Here is a 19,238-nt window from a genome sequence, read left to right as displayed (position 1 = left end):
CTTCCAGACCCACGGTGATAATTTTGTAGGAAATCTTAAATATTTTTTAATTTCTCAATTTTCTACAGTGAAAAAATTTTAAATCAGAATAAAAAAAGGCAGTACATCCAAACTCCTCAGGGACATCAGGCACATCTTGAAAGGCACTGCTATGTCTGATACACTCCAAATGCCAAGAACACAGGGACAGTTCTCCCCAGAGCCACTGTCTTCGTGTTTGCTCAAGCATGGGCTTATGCCCAGGTTCTGCTGACAGTCTTTGGAAGATTATCGATTAGGGACTTCCTTCTCTTCAGCATTCCACGCATACTTCAAAGCCTCTCTGTACCTGCTCTGTGGAAATTTTTCTCTAGTCTGAGATCCCTGGACTTTGGCAGTTGATGTGTCTGGATAAGCATTTCAGTTCCTGGCAAATTTGTTTTTTTTCTGCTTGTATTGTCTGTAGAAATCTTTTTGTTCATCGGCATTAGAATCACACTTTAACTTCAAAATAATTCCCCAGTATTTTTGTGGTATTTTAAAAAGACAAAGATTTCTCCTGAGACCACACTCCTGTGTGCTCTTGTGTGTGGGAATTACTAAGCAGCCTCTATAGATGTATTTCTTCTAAGAACTTAGGCTGCTTATGTTCTGAATTCAAAATCAGCCTGTTTCCTCCCACAGACCCTTCTGAGCTACATGACTGACACATACATACTCTGCTCTCTCGGCTGACTCTCCTCCTGTACCTGTGGGTAACTTCCCTGGGGATGCTTTGAGAGCCTGTGTGCCCAGCGGCAGCAGGGCACACAGAGGCATCTGCTTTTACTGGCAGAAGGGCTCCAGTGGCCCTGCCGCTCCTCACCCTGGAGTCCTTCACCATTTAAGTGAAGAAGGCGAGGACTTGTCAACTGCAGCCATCTTACCCGAGATGGATAGTTCCCCAGTATTCATGGCAAGAGAAATAGCAGAGGGTTTTTGTTGTATGCCATTAAAAGACGCAGTTGGCAAAGACCATGCCTCTTCTCCTGGGTTGCTACACTGATGAAATATTCTTTCTAGAGACCCTCATATCCACATTTTTAATCTTTAGGGCCTCTGGTCTAAAATTCATTCAGTATTCATAATTCTCAAACAAAAGGAATTTCTTAAGCATCTTTGTGACTCTCTGTCTCTAGAAGTCTGTACACGTGACTTCAGGTAAATCACTGAATGTCGGAGGCCGCCCTGAACAGGAGCTAAGCACATGTCTTTAAGTGTGGAGTAAGGAAATACTGAGCTGGCATTCATGTGGACTCACCTCTGATTGCAGCAGGTGCAGCTCAGGGATTGGGTGTCCCCAATGGGGCTGAGTTACACCCCCTGTTTGTTGTAATACCACCCTTTACCTTTTTTTGGATGGAGTGTTCTATCAACAGCTCCCCTCAATAAATAGGGCTTCAGATTGTGCTCCCCCACCCCGCCTGCCTCCGGTGTTCTTCTCTTGTCCCCTTGGGGGACCTTACATCTGAGGCGGAGAAGCTGTCCTGAAACCACACAAGAAAAAGGTAATTTCTGTGTCTGGGTAATCTGTTCGCCCAGATTCATCCAAGTGACCCTGGTTCCACAGCCTGCGCTGGACGGGGGTAACAATTGAACTTGTGTCTGTTCTGTTTTTCTTTCATACTCAGTTTATTTATTATGTATGTATTTAGGAAAATACAGACCTGCTCCGACCCTATAAACAGTGGCGGACAGGACTTTCCTCATGTTATGATTGTGAGGAACAAACACAACTGTGCCTCTAGTGTTTCCCCAGACGGTTTCGTGTATTCCAACTTCCTTTTCTTGTTTTTCTAAAACATGGGAGTTGCTTGGAGACTGCTTAACACCCAATATAATAATTATTTCAATAGAGCTTTGTCACTCAAAAAACCCATGACATCACTTCCTGAATGATATATACACTACTCATCACCCTCTCGCTCCCTTTTTAACACTTTGAGAGTAGAAACCCATAACCCTCTCAAGTAGCTGTCCCTCCATGGAAGTGGGAGACTTTCTCATTCAACAACAGTATGGTAGGGGCCTACTATCCTCTTTGGGGTTTCCTTGGCCCATTTTTTTTTTTTTTTTTTTTTTGGTACCAGGGATTTAACCCAGGGGTACTTAACCACTGAGACATATCCCTAGCCTTTTTTTAAAAAAAGATTTATTTATTCTTATTTTTCTGTGATTTTTAAAATATATTTTATACATTGTATATTTGCATTATGTATTTTTTGTATATTTTTATTTATATATGACAGCAGAATGCATTACAATTCTTATTACACTTATAAAGCACAATTTTTCATATCTCTGGTTATATACACAGTAATATTCACACCAATTCGATGCCTAGCCCTTTTTATTTTTTAATTTTGACACAGGGTCTTGCCAAATTGCTTAGGGCCTTGCTAAGTTGCTGAGGCTGCCACTGAACTTGCTATCCACCTATCTCAGCCTCCTAAACCACTGGGATTATAGGTGTATACCACCACTCGTGGCTTGGCCTGGTTTTTTTCAATATCTTTATTTTATTATTATGTGATGCTGAGGATCGAACCCAGTGCCTCACGCATGCCAGGTGAGCGCACTACCACTTGAGCCACATCCCAAGCCCTTGGCCCAGTTTTAATAAAAAACGATTACCAACATTCTGAAAGTACAAATGACCACTGAATTTTAATTCATTCTACAGAAAATCTCCTTTAACTTGGTATTGACTAATTTAATCTCTCCTTCAAAGAAATGTCTCTTTCTAGATGATTAGATGGGTTTGCCTGCATGATAAGCATAGTGTAAACCTATTATAAAATTTGAACTGAAAATGTGGTTCAAAGAGTTTAAGAATTGATTTCTTTTGAAACAAGTCTTAAAGATCATCTATCGCATGAAAATTTTTAAAAATATATGAGGAATCATACTGAGATTATAATAAAAATATATACATCATCTTAACATATGTACAGTAAAGCACTAATTTAAAAAACATTTTTCTCTTTAATTTCACATTAAAAAAGTCTTTGGGTAATTATCTTAAAATTATGCCACCAGTTGGGTATTTTAAATAAAAGCTGACAATCTGGCTAAATCCACTTACATAAATATTAAAGGTTTTCCCAGATTTTAAATAACTTCCTCATTATTAGCATCATTTAAAAGGCAATGTCATTACATTGGTACAATATAGGTTATTTTATAGTGAAGTATAATGAATTAGCAGAATTCCTCTGTAGGGACTTTTAAAATATTGAACATCGCATGGGATTTGGCAACCGGTTTCTCATAAAAGTATTTTTTCAATATGACCAGTAGTAAAATCATCTAGACATTAGCTGAATATTTAACACTGGTGCACAGCTCTGTCTTCAACATAACATACTCTACACAACACAATCGACAGCCACTCACCAAGTTTCTAGATCTGTCAGCATTACTGGGTTTTCCAGGTACTGTGCTGTACGTGTTTCCAATAGGTTTTTCAGCTGGGAGTGGAGGTGGGCTTTGCAGATCCTCATGTAAACCTGGAAAAAACAGAAATTCATCAGTAATGCCTAGTCTGGCATTCCAAAGAATGAAATGATTGCAGCTTGATTTCTTAGAAAAATGGCTAACACAAAAGAGCCACACACAGGACGGACAGAAATCCATGTGTTGGTCAACACCAGTTACTTTTATTATATATTTTAGAGAGAGTGAAAATAATACTAAATAATTACAACAGCAGCTAGCATTTGTGGAGAAACGTCTATGTTCCTGGCATCAACTCAAGGCAACCTTATTTGAATATATTTCTTCAGCCAACTTCTATGTGCTGGATTTATCTAGTCTACTCGATAGCTGCCCCATGTAGGTATTTAATGTAAATGAAATAAAATGGAAATTTCATTCCTCAGTTGCACTAGTCAACAAAGATGGAGACTTCCCTCCCTCCCTTCCCTTTTTTTATGGTCCTGGGCATCAAACATAGGGTGTGTACATGCTAGGCAAGCACTCTATCACTGAGCCACATCCCCAGCCCGATTTCTATTTTCAGACAGGGTCTTGCTAAGTTTCCCAGATTGGCCTTAAACTTGCAATCCTCCTGCCTCAGCCTCCACAGGCAGCAACCCTGTCCCTGGCCCACACTGTTCAAGGACTCAACAGTCACTGGTGGCGAAGGGCTATTGTACAGATACAGAACATTTCCATCTCTGCAGAAAGATCTACTAGACAGTGTGGTGCTAGATGAATAGACTATCTAATTTACTAATGAAGAAAGAAAATACATGAGCTATCCAAGGTCTTAATGTTGGTGTTTTGTTTGGTTTTGGCTCTTGAACCCTAAAGCCTGACTCGTTCTAATAAGACATGCTCTTTAACAGGAGGTGTACCTAACCCACTCCCATCCACAAGTATATAAATGTTTTCTAATTTTTTAGCTCTAGATTAATGAGCATAGTTAGCCTCAATTAAAAACAATACCTTTACATTCCAAACCACATCCTATCTCAGTAACAGTGTGCTCCCAACTTATTTTAAAAGAAAGCAAAGACAACCAGATATAATGAGTGACAGCTAATTAAAATCTGTGTGCAAAACTGCCTGAGGAGGGGATGACCGTAACACACCAAAGGAGGCCAAGGCCACCTTTTACAGTATTGGGTTTGGACCCTGAAAGGAGATGGGAATTTTCTTTTTTTTTTTTTTTTTCAAATGAACACTTTCTACTGCCATTTCACATGAAAAACCTATAACAAGAGGATGATTTGTCAGGTTCCTGTTTCATCCACAGACAGGAAAACATTCTCCAAGGGAAGAAAATACCCAGGCCAGCTGCTAGGAAAACAATGATTTAGAGACAGGCAAGTGTTCTCGGTGAGAGGCAGAGCTGCCCTGGGAATTAAGACCCACGCAGACACATCCAACTTAGTCACCAGCTATTTCCCCCCCAGGCTGGAGGACACTGCACAGGCTAGGCAGCATTCTGCCACTAGGCAGTCCCCAGCCCTGAAGGCAGTCACCATTTTGAAGACATTCCCCTTGCTGTACTTTCCCTATTCAAAAGGACAATGAATCACATTTAGCATATGACACTGTTAGAAATATTTAAAAGTACAAAGTAGAAATAGGGAAGCAGTAAAGAGGGAGTTTCTGGGCAGGAAGGGCCACCCCAGGGTGTACCTGGGCTGTGAAAGGAGAACTCTGCTTTTACATTGCATGCCGCAGGCAAAGGTATCACTAAGAAAAGAGTGGCCGCTGACCTGAAAGAATGGGGAGGGAGGGAGCCATGCAGATATCTGGGAAAAGAATGTCCTGGTTAGAATAACAGGTCCCAAGGGAGAAGACCTGATGGGTTCAGAGAATATCAAGGACTTCTCAACCACAGTGTTCCTTTCTTCCCTGGTCACTCCAAGTTCTTCAGACACCTAAAGTCTTGTTCTTTTTTCTCTGCAGCATATATACATTGCCTGGTTTCTGTTATATGTATGTATCATTCATTTGTTCATTTTTCAGTACTAAAGATTGAACCCAGGGTGATCTATCACGGAGCTACATCTGCAGTCTTTTTTTGTTTTGTTTTTTTAAATTTTAAGACAGGGCCTTGCTAAGTTGCCAAGGATGGCTTCAAACTTGCCTTAGCCTCCTCAGCAGCTAGGATTACCACCACACCTGCCATGAGCAACTCCTTTTTTTTTTTTTTTATTGGATGTTCACAACATTACAAAGCTCATGACAAATCATATTTCATAGATTAGAATCAATTGGGTTATGAACTCCCATTTTTTCCCCAAATACAGATTGCAGAATCACATCGGTTACACATCACATTTTTACATACTGCCATATTAGTGACTGTTGTATTCTGCTACCTTTCCTATCCTCTACTATCCCCCCTCCCCTCCCCTCCCCTCTTCTCTCTCTACCCCATCCATGAGCAACTCCTCAGAAACCATCTTGGAGCAGGGCGCAATGGCGTGTGTCTATGATCCCGGTGGCTTGGGAGGCTGAGGCAGGAGGATCATGAGTGAGTTCAAAGCCAGCCTGAGCAAAAGCAAAGTGCTCAGCAACTCAGTGAGACCCTGTGTTTGGATAAAACACAAAATAGGACTGGAGAATGTGGCTCAGTGGTCAAGTGCCTCTGAGTTCAATCCTTGGTACCTCCTACAAAAAAATACCCACCATCTTGGCATGTCAGTTCCTCACTTTCAGCACACGGCGTTCAACTTTCTCACAGTTCCTAGAGTTCCATGGGGAGACTAAAGTTTCTGCCCTGGTATAGCCAGTTGAGAGGTGTGCAGAAAAGGTCACTACAGCCCTTAGTTGGTGTCTGGGAACTTGGACTTTGGGACAGTTCCCATGATTCCCAGAACTGAGAAAATACAAGAATATGTTTCATGTGGAACACCTGCTTTCCTTCTGGGAATCTGAAATTTCAGTACATGTCAAGATTTCTAGGGGTGCCTATGGAACCAGCCTCCACTCATGACCCTCTGATGAACATTTCTTGCTGACAACACTTCAACATCTCTGGTTGGCAACATGCTCTTTAACAGGAGCATGTTGTCACAACTCCTTGTTGGGAGGGTTACTTATCCTGTGTGACTTCACTAACAAAAGACTCGGATGTTTATTCCAGGGTTCCTCCAGATCTCACACCATTTACCTTTCCCTTTGCTGATTTTGCCTCATACTTTCCCCTTCTCCTCCCCTGTACCAGGGACAGAACCCAGGGCTTTGCACAATCTGGGCAAGCGCTCACCACTGAGCTACATCCCCAGGCCCTGATTCTGCTTCATACATTTTTGCTGTAATAAATCATAGCCATGAACATGACTATGTTATGTCCTGTGAGTCTTCCTATCAAACTGTCAAACCTGGCATTTTAAAGGACACAACACAACAGGAGAATAAATTTAAGGATAAAAGTTGTATTGCTTAAGACCCACGTGGGCTTCTGGCAATATTTACTATCATTATATTTCACTGTACCTGTTAAAATCCAGAGTGCATTTAATAAGGTAACAGCAAACAGGCAAACAACATGATGAGCTATCATTTACTGATTTCTGAGCTCTATGACACTGTCAAAAGAAATATACCACCTGTTCTTTAACTCACACTACAATATAAGAAGTGAGAAACCACCAGAATTTGGTTTCTCATATCCTTGACTTTTTCTCCTCCTCATTGTTCACAGCAACTCAGTTCAATCTTCTAGCTACTGGGCTGAGAGCCATCAGTTAATGGCAAAGCCATCAAGAGACAAAACCAATAATTCTTCTGGGTAGTGCTTCATAGGAAAAACCAACCCCTAAAATAAAGGGCATGCCAGCAAGACAGTACAGGTTGAAGACCTGGGCGCGCGCGCACGCGCACCCACACACGCAATTCTACCCATACTTAAAAAATAATCGGGCTGGGGATGTGGCTCAAGCGGTAGCGCGCTCGCCTGGTGTGCGTGCGGCCCGGGTTCGATCCTCAGCACCACATACCAACAAAGATGTTGTGTCCGCCAAGAACTAAAAAATAAATATTAAAAAAATCTCTCTCTCTCTCTCTCCCTCTCTCCTCTCTCTTTAAAAAAAAAAAAAAATAATAATCTCTGGGGCCTAAAATGAACAGTTTTGGCCTTTTGGCTTTTCCATTACAATAAATGTCAAATTTCGCTCTCTCTTTATTTTTATCTTTTTTATTTTTGCAGTGTTGGGAATCAAACCCAGGGGCTTGTGCCTAGTAGGCAAGCACACTACTACTGAGCTATATCCCCAGCCCTAAATATCACTTTTTTTTTTTTTTAAGGTACTAAGTATTAACCCAGGGACGCTTAACCACTGAGCCACATCCACAGCCCTTTTTAATATTTTATTTAGAGACAGGGTCTCACTAAGTTGCTGAGCCTGGCTTTGGACTGGGATCTGCCTGCCTCAGCCTCCTGAGCTGCCAGGATTACAGGCATGTGCCACTTTTTCTTTTCTTTTTAAAATTTTTTTAAAAAATATTTATTTTTAGTTTTCGGTAGACACAACACTTTATTTTATTTTTATGTGGTGCTGAGGATAGAACCCAGTGCCGTGTGCATGCCAGGCGAGCGCACTACCTCTTGAGCCACATCCCCAGCCCTCTTTTTAAAAATTTTTAAAAATTTGTTCTAATTAGTTATACATGACAGAAGAAAGCATTTAAATTCATTGTACACAAATGGAGCACAACTTTTCATTCATCTGGTTATACACAATGTAGTCGTAACACATGTGCAGTCATCCATGTACCTAAGGTAATGATGTTCATCACATCCCACCATCTTTCCTGCCCCCATGCCCCCTCCCCTCCCCCTCTCCTCATATTTCTTTTTAAAGTACTTGTTAAAGCTCATACAGAATTTCATCTCTTGCACTACTTAAAAATCAATTGAAAAATTATCTAAAAATGCATGGAGTAATTTAAAAGTACTATTCCTTGCAATGGAGCCATCATAAGAAGAAAGAAGGAATTTTCATCCATTGTTATATGCTTTTAAAGCTTTTGTATACAGCTTTTCACACAATTCACACATAGCCATATTTAGATGATGCTGATTGGAAAAATACACCCCTGATGAAATCGTACAACTTCATTTGCTATTAGTTTCGATTACTTTCCCCTCAACCTTTACCAGAGGCACCAACATGGGATACTACAATTGTTCTGAGACTTACATTCTCCATGCATTCTCTCTGTGTAAACACAACCTTACCTAAAAATGAAATTCAAATTTACTGTGCTAATTCTGCAAAGAATTGAGAGAAAACACCTTGCTTTTGAATGTCCATGACTATGAATAATAAATAGCAAGTTACCAATAATTTCAAAAGCAGACATGGATAAATTAGCATATATATTCTCCCAGGTTCTTGGAAATGCAAATAAATATGAAGGCAGAGAAGTGCTTACATTTTCCTGGTTTGGCTGGAATTCGAATTACAGTGGGCTTCCTGGCGGCTGCTGGTTGAATTGCTCTTTCTTTTGTTGGTTCAGTTTTTGTGGGGAGCTGAAAGGGATCTAATGGAAAACATAGTTTATTTTGCATGTTTTAGTTAACACGAACTCAAACAAAAAACCTCATTCATAATTTACGAGTCATATTTTTCATGCCCCAGGGAAAACTATTCATGGATAAACAAAATCTCGGTTTACAGAGACAAAAACAAAGTTGGAGCTCATAAAAGGAAATAATTTAGTGCTCTGTAAATAATTCATAGGGCTTTTCTTCCTCTGTGATGAGAGAGGTCCAGGACAATCCTGAATTATGTAAAGCGAGCTTTCAGGGGAGTGTAATCATTTCATTTCATAAGTGTCTGCCTGAAAATGAGGGGCAACTGAAATGAGACCATCTTTCCAAACCATAAACCCTCCCGGATCCCCCAGGAAGGAAGAGTTCTTCTCTCCTACCTCGCTGTGCATACACTGACATAGTTACCCGAAGTACCACCAAGGCCTTCCTCCTCCAGCACCCTGCCCAGCATGGGAAAGGGGCAACCTTGGACTTGAACTACTGTTCAGCAAGTTCTACACTCCAGTGACAGGAACACAAAAAATGTTTTATTCCAGAAATAAAATAAGACATCTCCTTTCAAATATTTAATTTTGAGGCATTTCTCCATCTTTACTGATTTATTTTAAATGGATAGTATGTGCCTAGGGAATGTATTTAAAACAAAAACATAACTATAAAACTTTTTTTTTTAACAGAAGGAAATGGACTCTTTGATTTTCTTTTCTCTTTTAAGAATTTAACCTTTATTTTTTACTTATTTGTTTTTTTATATATAGGATTGAACCCAGTGCCTCACATGTGCTAGGTAAGTGCTCTGCCACTAAGCTACAAGCCCAGCCCTGGACTTTTTCCTTAATGTAAATATTCTTTTCAGTGGTTTGGGGAAATGACTGTAAATTTTTTTTTTTTTTAAAGATTGGAAACGTAAAAACAAATAGATGAGCAAAAGTAAAATAAGATGCTTATAACTGTCGATTTGAATTGTCGACTTGATTGGATTAGGGGATGCCAAAGATTAAGAGTATTATGGGAGGGGCTGGGGCTGTAGCTCAATGGTAGAGTACCTGCCTCACATGTATGAAGCCCTGGATTTGATCCTCCTCCACACCACATAAAAATAAACACATAAAGATATGTGCCCATCTACAACTAAAAAAAAAAAAAAAAAAAGTAATTTGGGTGTATCAATGAGGGTGTGTGTTGGAATGACTGGCATGTGGGATAGTCAACTAAAGTGGAGACTCTCCCTAAGCATGGGCAGCACCAATCAATAGAATGATGGCTTGGATGGAATAAAAGTTGGAAGAACAAGGAAGCAGATGCAAGATACAAGATGCAAGCTTGATTTTTCTTGAAGGGATTCTTGACTGCTGCTGTGATCCTTGAGGATATCGGACTCTTGCTTCTTCACTCTTTCAAAGTGGACTCTGCCAGAAACCTTCAGCCTCAGACCACCGTAGCGCTGTTGATCCCTCTTGTTCTGGGGCTTCAGCCTCTTGGACTGTGTGACTACTGGTTCTTCTGGCTCTCCAGACTGCAGATGGCCATTGTGGACCATCCAGCTTTTGGTTGCATGAGCCAACCTAATAAGTCCTTTTTTTTTTTTTTTTAAATAATTACACTTCGTGTTGATTCTTTTCCTCTAGAGAACCCTAATACAATGCTCTATAGTGAATGCTCTTACAGATGTCAGGTCTTAGGAGGCTGACGGCCCTTATTACACCAGAGACAGAACTGTGCATGCTGTAACTTGGCACTGCTCTGTGGATCTGGTCTACAGGGAGGTGGTTCCTCTACCAGCACTCCACGCTCCTGTGGCGAGCAGCACTCAGGTTCTGCCTGTGATGCCCCGCAGCTCATAAGCCTTTTGCTGCAGGACACACAAAGAGCTGATCTAAGAATAAGCCCTTTCAGCAATATGACACTTCCCTTTCCCTTCCACCTGGCTCTCAGGCAATCACACCATTATGTACCCTACAAATAGCATCGTTTGCTGACCACTTGCTTGACTTTTTTGGGGGGTGGAGGGTACTGTGCACTGAACCTAAGGGCTTTTAACCACTGAGCCACATTCCCACAATTATTATTTTTCATTTTGAGACAGGGTCTTGCTAACTTGTTTAAGACCTCCCAAAGTTGCTGAGGCTGGCCTTGAACTTGAGATCCTCCTGCCTAAGCCTCCCTGGATGCTGGGATTATACTGCACCCAGCACTCACATGTTTGCTTATTTGGTCTTAGTATCAGTGGTAGGTAGGGAGTTAGGATGATAAAGTACAGGCCTATTTTATGTTTAATCTTCCACTTAGGTTAGGTTTCCAGATTATATATTAGCTAAGATGATTATTATTAGGCTACTATGAAAAAAATATTAGCTGACCCCTTAATGAAAACCCATCGGCTCACAAATGAGATGAATTCTAAGTTCAGAAAACCAGTTTAAGGGCTGGGGGTATAATTCAGTGTCAAAGCACCCGCCTAGCATTTGTGAGCCCCTGGGTTCGACTCCCAGCACCACTAAATGAAAGAAAGGCAGGCAGAGGCAGGCAGGCAGATAATTTAAGATAGCAAAAGAACATCATCAAACTAAAAATAAAAGATTATATTATAGTACAATTTTTTTCCACTGAAACCTATGTCCCCCAAGAAACAAAGCTCTTGCTTTGGAGGTTTAGCCAAATTCCTTGACTTAATTTTTTATTTTGTGATCATATTTTTTTTACTTCAAAGTAATGTTGTAAAAAAATGGGAAATATGAAGCAATAATATGTATCATAGAAAAATCACTCACAACCTCATATCTGTAGTAATAATCATGTCTAAAATTTGGTATGTCTGTCCAGAGATTTTTCTATATTATCTCTATTATTATGCAGATATTTTGAAAAACAAATGTAGGACCATTTTATATCAATTTCTTTGCAGTTTGCTTTTGCACGATTGTTCATGCAATGTGACTGGGTGCCTGCAACATACTGAACACTATTCAAGAGCTGGGGATGTACTGAAGAACAAAGGAAAGACTATGTCATCATGGAGCTTTTGTTGGAGCAGGGAGGTGGAGATAGAGACAACTAACAGTAAATATAATAGGTTAACAATTTGTGAGGCACCAGGAAGGTGAGAAGCACTATTGAAAAAGGAAAACGTAGAGCAAGTGGAAGGACCTCAGGTGTGGACAAAAGAGAAACAAGTTAAGGTTTGGATTTCACATAGCCTCCAAAAGCCTTATGCTAGAGGCTTGACCTTCAGTCTGGCACTATTGGGAGTGGTGGAATCTTTGGGATCTGGGGCCTACTTGGAAGAGGTGGGTCACTGTGGGTGTGCCCCTGAAGGGTATATACTGCTCCCAGTGTCTCTCCCTCCCTTCCTCCCTCCCTCTCTCCCTCCTGGCGGCCATGAGGTGAGCAGCTCTGCTCTACCATGTACTCCTGCCATGATGCTCTGCCTCACCACAGGCCCAGAAACAATGGAGCCAGCTGACCACACACTGGAACCTCTGAAACCATGAGCCAAAATAAATCTTGTAAGTTGATTTTCTCAGGTTTTCTGTCACAGTTACAGAAAGCTAACTAACAGGAGGGAAGGGCTCCATTAATGATATTGTTTATCCCTTTTTCCCCAAAGTTCAAGCTACTCTAACAGCTCCTCCAACTTGAAGAATATACACTTGGCCCTTAGGACACAGCAGTGCCAATGGATAAAAAGGAGCTGGTTCATTTATATTACAGCCCATTGTGGCATATATTACCAAATCTGAATGCTCTGAATGGGTCACCTATTGTAAGTACAATTAGCTAAAATGAAAGAGTGTGAAGAATCCATTCAATCCTGGCATACATTTTATTCAAAGAGAGAAACATAACATCTTTCCTTCTACATCCTTCCTTTCTGTTCATCTCAGTGCCATGTCCCTCCTCTGCTTCTTTGGCCTACTGGAACCCACTGTCTTCATGGAGCCACCAGCTACCTCCGACCCCCAAAGGGACTTGCCCTTGCCCCTGCCCTCAAGCTCTCCCCACTCCCACCAAAGCACTTGGTCATTACATCCCATTCTTTCAGTTCTCTCCGGGCTCTGTTTTCTGTGGGGGGGGAGGGGAGAGGTGGGAATCAAAAGTTCAAGAAAAGGATTAAGGCTGATGTCTGTTCATGTAGTTGTACCTTTTAAGTGGCATTTGTGCTTGAACAGTTGCTTGGGATATTGGTCCTTAGTATGGTTTTTAGTTAATGTTTCCTGGGTGGGCGTGGAGAGGGAAGAAAATCTTGAGCATGGAATGACTTAAATTTTTTCATAATTCAAATTAAATTCCAGGCCAGTGCCACCTACACAGTCTTGGATTCCAGGAGTGAGGGCACGGACAAGGGGGGCAGAAAGAGGAGAGAAAAGGCCAATGGACGCTCCTGAGGAGCTGGGCAAAGAGGCACCCAAAAGGTGCTTCCTGATGTAGGGCTGGCCTGGGGGAACCCTGCCCTGAACCCTGCACACCATGGGGCCGGAACTCAGCTGTCCTGTGGAGGGCTCCAGTCATTTTCTGTTTTAAATTGAAATAGCATTATATACAAGATATTCAAAGTGTCCTCGCTGGGGCTGGGGATGTGGCTCAAGTGGTAGCGCGCTCGCCTGGCATGCGTGCGGCCCGGGTTCGATCCTCAGCACCACATACCAACAAAGATGTTGTGTCCGCCGAGAACTAAAAGATAAATATTAAAAAAAAAAAAAAAAAAGTGTCCTCGCTGCCTACCCTCTCTCTTTGGGTCTTTCATTTTTAACACCGTCAGCTGCTTTTCCATAACTGGCCCTCAGATCATGTGCGCTCGACGATACATGTCTCTGCTAAAAAATATTCCTTTCTGCACCCAGCGGGGCCAGGAAGCCTTGGTCTCCACCTCTTCAGGGTGTCTGGCCTGAGTGGGATGCTGGACGATGTGCCCCAGCTGTGCTCAGAGAGCTCTGGGCTCCTGTCGCCTCTCTGTCTGCATCTTGTCCTGGCTGTGATCCACTGGATCTGTTCGTGGAGTTCAGATCAGAGGGGAGGACAAACAGCCTCACTTCAGCAAGGAGCAGGAGTTTCCCATCTTGATGGTGGTGGGCAGCTCTCTGCAGTCTGGCGATAACTCTTGTGTACGGCGCTGGGGGCTGAACCCAGGTCCGGGACCACTGAGCTACATCGCCAGCCCCTGAAGCTCCCTTTCTGAATCTTTACATGAGAGGGGTGTTTTTTTTTTTTTTTTTTTTTTTTTTTTTCTCATAGAAATGATAAGTGGGCCACATTCAAAGCACAGACAGCACTTTGTGTCTGGGAACTGAAGGCAGAGCCAGGTAGGAACCTGGACCATAGGTATTTGTTAAACTGATTAAAGTTCCTAACCCTTTAACAGCAAGCGACTTTTGTATTTGGAAAAGTATTGTCCTAAAATGCAGCTGCGCTTTAAAGACTCCAATGGTCATAGAAACAACTATTGCATTCAACAAAACTCAGGCGCCCGTTGCTATGGCCTTGGAAGTGGAACTTAAGATGGGACCTAATTTGTCGTACATATCGGGCAACATGTTGGCGTGGTAAATAAGTCCGATGAAACTTCCACAGGAGAATTGGAAAGCAGTTTTACCAGGCCACAAGCCTGACAGAATTTCAACCTCTATGTTTGGGTTATGATCAACCTGTTTGGACACTCAGCAAAAGATTCTTGCTGTTCACAATTTAAAATGTGCTTATTTTGGAAATTCACTCTTTGGAAATAAAAAGCACTAGTAGGAGTAAAAATGTACTTATTACAGCATGTCTTTTTTTTTTTTTTTGGCAGTGCCAAAACCAAAAACCAAGAAAAACCCAAAATTAAAAATGAAGGAGGGCTGGGGATGTGGCTCAAGTGGTAGTGCACTCGCCTAGCATACGTGAGGGCACTGGGTTTGATTCTTAGCACCACATAAAAATAAAATAAAGATATTGTGTCCACATAAAACTAAAAAATAAATATTAAAAAAAAAAAAAAAAAGAAGAAGGAGCCGGGCATGGTGGTACACACCTGTAAACCCAGCAGCTCAGGAAGCTGAGGCAGGAAGATCATGAGTTCAATGCCAGCCTCAGCAACTTAGTGAGGCCCTAAGCAACTTAGGGAGACCCTGTCTCTAAATAAAATATATTTAAAAAGGGCTGGGGATGTGGCTCAGTAGTTAAGCACCCCTGGGTTCAATCCCAGTACCCGCCCTTCCCCCACCAAAAAAAAAAAAAAAAAAGAGGAAACAACTTGAACATCTGCCAACAGAGAAAACACTGAATTATGATAGACTTTCAGCCCACTGCTGCAAGCAGAGAGTGGCTTGCTAAGTAATAGGTGTGCTATGATGAAATTTTTAGTAAAAAGTAGGAAAAAAAGTCTATGAACGTGAAATGTTTGTTGGTGTGGTGTGTCCAAAGACAGAAGGCTGTATGCTTTGCTCACACTGGACTGGAGAGAGAAAAAAAATTTTTTGTAACAAAAATCTCTGGACTGTTTGTTACAACAAATACATTTTGCTTTTATAACTGAATTTTTTTCCGAATTCTTTTCCAATCACAAGGAAAAAAGTTATAAGATTAAGCTCAAATAACACCTATGCCAAACCAACAACAACAAAAATTACTTAAAGAGAAAAAAATTTCCTATTCTCTTAGTTGCCTCTTCAAGGTAATAATGGCCATCATTTTTTCCATGAAGTAATTAGGAAAATAAGAACTTTTGCAGGGTCTGGGGGCATATTTCAGTGGTAGAGTGCATGTAAAATACTCTGGGTTTAATACCCAGTACACACACACACACACACACACACACACACACACACACCCTCCTTTTTCTGCATTCTATTTAAAAGGAGATAATACCAGATAAGTGTTTCCAATTTATCTAATTTAGACATATTTAGTTCATAACAACTAGTTTCTATTTGTAACCTTGATTCTTCAGAAAATTCACTTTTTTTGGGGAAGGGTACAGAGCTGGGGATGGAACCCAGGACCTCACCCATGCTAGGCAAGCCTGTCTACCACCGAGCTACCCATGACTCCACAATTTTATTATTTTTGTAATTTCTAATCATATTAAAGATCAGCCGGGGAAGCAGTTCTTTTTCTGTAGCAAAGAAGATAAGAAGTAACTTTCATAGTTTCTCTCTGCCTAATTATATTTATGTTCAGCCGTTTAAAAAAAGATGATAAACTATTTTTTAAAGATTAACATGTGTGCATGGGCTGCAATTTACATGGAATCAAAGGTTTTCAGGGAAAACCAGGCCCCCATCCTCTCCTGCTTATTATCCCCCTAAAAGACCTCTGTCATATCAGCTTCTAATACACCCTTCCAAACACACTGTATATGACTTTGCTTTTTCTTCTCAATATTGGGGATTGAACCCAGGGCCTTGCACATGCCAGGCAAGTGCTCTACCACTGAGTCAAATCCCCAGCCTTTCTTTTTAAACTTTTTTTTTTTTTTAAATTTTGAGATAGTAACCCTTCTAACCCTCCTGCCTCAGCCTTCCAACCTGCTGAGATTATAGGTATGCACCACAGTGCCATGCTTCCACATGACCTTTAAAAAGATGATAAACTATTTTTTAAAGATTAACATGTGCCCATGGACTGCAATTTACATGGAATCATGTAAATTGTAGCTAAAATACCAGGACACTATTTTGTTCCTTGTATTTTTCACCTAATGACAACTTGGAGTTTGGCCCACATTAGGAGATAGTAGGTCTGCCTGCTTTTTTAATTATCACACAATATTATATGGATACATACCATAATTTATTAAAGCAGTCCACTAAAGCTTATTTCCAATATTGTGTGGTTGAAACACTTAATCTGGAGCCCAAGATGGCCCTCGAAACACTGGAAGTTGTACCTCAAATTGTCCACATGTGAAATAATGCAAAAATAAAAGATTTATAGGCTACATCAGATTCTTAAAGATCTGTGACCTCAATAGGGGTAAAGACGCTTGCTGCCAAATTTTTACATTAGAACACTCTTGCTTCTACAGAAATGACAGAGCATTAAAAGAAGACTCTCCTACCAAATCCAAGGAGGCCAGTGACAGTTTCTCTACCTTTATTTGCCATGTTTTCTGTCCCCCTTTCAGTCCCTCACACCAACATCAATTATTCTGCATCTTCTATCAAACAAGCAGGCCCCTTTACACCTCTCTCTCTCTGCATGTTTTTCATTACCAGGTTGAGAAAAACACTGATGATAAAGTAGTTTTCCACCCATTACCTGTCTCTAATAATGTGCTTGCAGACGTCGTAATTAGTTTCACCGTGGCTGGGTTTTCTGTCATTTCTTTCCCTTGAGTTCTGTTAATAGCAGATATTGGCTGCTAAACTATTATTCTGGTCTGCGCAATGGGGCTGACAGCAGAAGCATTTTTTTTTTTTAAAGCAACTGGGTGTGATTTGTAAAGGTGTGAAGTGGAATTGCTAATACTTCTGAGCTCTATGACATTAACCTGGAAGGCATTCTATCCAAGAAATGAATCCAATATTAAATTGCCTGTTTTATGAGTTTTCCTTTAATAATTTTTCTAATCTTTACAACGTTTTCATAGCTTCAGTATTTTCTGATCTCGATTTCCTGAGATTAATATGGCAGCTTCATTTTTAGGAACACTATTTTATTAGATTTTCTTTATTTTTGAGGGAAGACAAAGAGAAAGAAAGATGTATTTGTGAGTCTCCTTGCACCTGTGTTCCTCTCCTGGGCCTGGCAGATGCCTGGATGATCAGGCCAGGTTTCACAAAGAGATCATCAACCTTTTTTTGAAATGAGGACGCTACTGAAATATCATCAACAAGCCACAAAGCCCCCTATCAATCCCAGCCTGGTGATTAGAAGAGCCCTTGGAGGACAGCAGGCAGGAAAGCACAAGAGCCAGTGAGCTCTCTCGAAAAATCCCTCGGTGGCCAGAGTACAGAGGGTAACAGGTTGAGTTAACTCCATTCAGGAGGCCGCTGCAGCCTGGGCAACTTGGAGAAACCCTACCTCAAAATTTTAAAAAAATTAAAAAGAGAAAGGCCTGGGATGTAGCTCATGCTCAGAGCACTTGCCCACCCTGTGCACACAGGCAGAATGAGGAGACAGAGAAACTGAGAGGCAGACTCGGGAGCCATTCAGAAGGCAAAACCAGCAGGTGAGGTTAACAGATTGGACAGACAGGAAGGCAGAGAAGTAACAGCAATAAGCACCACCCGATGCCCACTTGCCATGTTTCAGACCCTGTGATGGGGCTCTCCTGCAAAACCACACTTGATTCTTGCAAGACACTCCACGAGGAGCATCAGTATCCAGTCTTCTAAATGAGGAAACTGAGGTACTGCGCGGGGTTAAGAAACTGCCAAAGGTCACGAGGCAATCATGGCCGAGCCTGGTAGACGCCAAATCCAAACCGAGCCAGCGTGTGACACAGTGAAAAGCCTCCAAGAGCATCTGAAGGTTTCTCAGGGGAAGGCTGGATGTGTGTTGGTCCCAAAGTGAGGTGCCCAACACAGGAGGAGGAGGAGGTCAGATAGAAGATGAGTGTCCAGTTTAGTCTAACTTCAGAGTTGACAGCCGTGCTAAAAGACTGTCCTAATAATTAAATGCTGTGTAACAAAGAGGCAGAAATCAAGAAACAAAAGGCTGGGTATGAGGCCGTATTCATGTTGAATATACCGTTGATCTTCCTTTTCAAATATGACTATAATTATTTGCTTGATGATATAGGATAAATTCTCAGCAGTTAGTAACCAAGCTGCCGTTCCATAGCATCTAATAGACTCTAAAAAGTGTGTTCTTTCTTTTGAACTGTTTCCGTGCCTTAATAACTTCCTGCTGTTGGGTTTATCCATTGCCACCTGTCTCTGAGGCTTGTGAACACCAGAAAGATTTAAGGAAGAAAATGATATTAACAAAGACTTCCAAAGTTTTTTTTTTTTTTTTTTTTGGTACCAGGGATTGAACCCAGGGGCGCTTAACCACCTAGCCACATCCCCAGCCCTTTTTAACATTTTTATTTACAGAGAGGGTCTCCCTGGGTTGCTTAGGGTCTTGCTAAGTCGCTGAGGCTGGCTTTGAACTCACAATCCTCCTGCCTCAGCCTCCTGAGCCGCTGGAATTACAGGTGTGCACCACTGTGCCTGGCAAAAAGTTTTAAAAATGTGGCCTGGCTTAAGGAACCATGAAGATGTTGGACAATAAACACAAT

General features: G+C 41.4%; 1 protein-coding gene across 3 annotated transcripts in view; it reads right to left on the bottom strand.

The window, feature by feature from the left end:
* SH3D19 (SH3 domain containing 19) overlaps positions 1-19,238 on the bottom strand; it is a 187,731-nt gene that overhangs the window by 29,066 nt on the left and 139,427 nt on the right. For all 3 annotated transcript variants that reach the window (XM_081304757.1, XM_081304755.1, XM_081304756.1), the window contains exons 8-9: positions 8,917-9,024; positions 3,415-3,527 (exon numbers count right to left, since the gene is read on the bottom strand). In XM_081304757.1, the coding sequence (XP_081160883.1) occupies positions 3,415-3,527; positions 8,917-9,024 (221 nt within the window). The remainder of the gene's footprint in view (positions 1-3,414; positions 3,528-8,916; positions 9,025-19,238) is intronic.

The sequence above is a fragment of the Spermophilus citellus genome (assembly GCF_964194105.1).
Source record: "Spermophilus citellus genome assembly, chromosome: 8".
Lineage (NCBI taxonomy): Eukaryota > Metazoa > Chordata > Mammalia > Rodentia > Sciuridae > Spermophilus > Spermophilus citellus.
The sequence above is the reverse complement of the archived record's forward strand: the minus strand, read 5'-3'. Positions and strand labels throughout refer to the sequence as shown.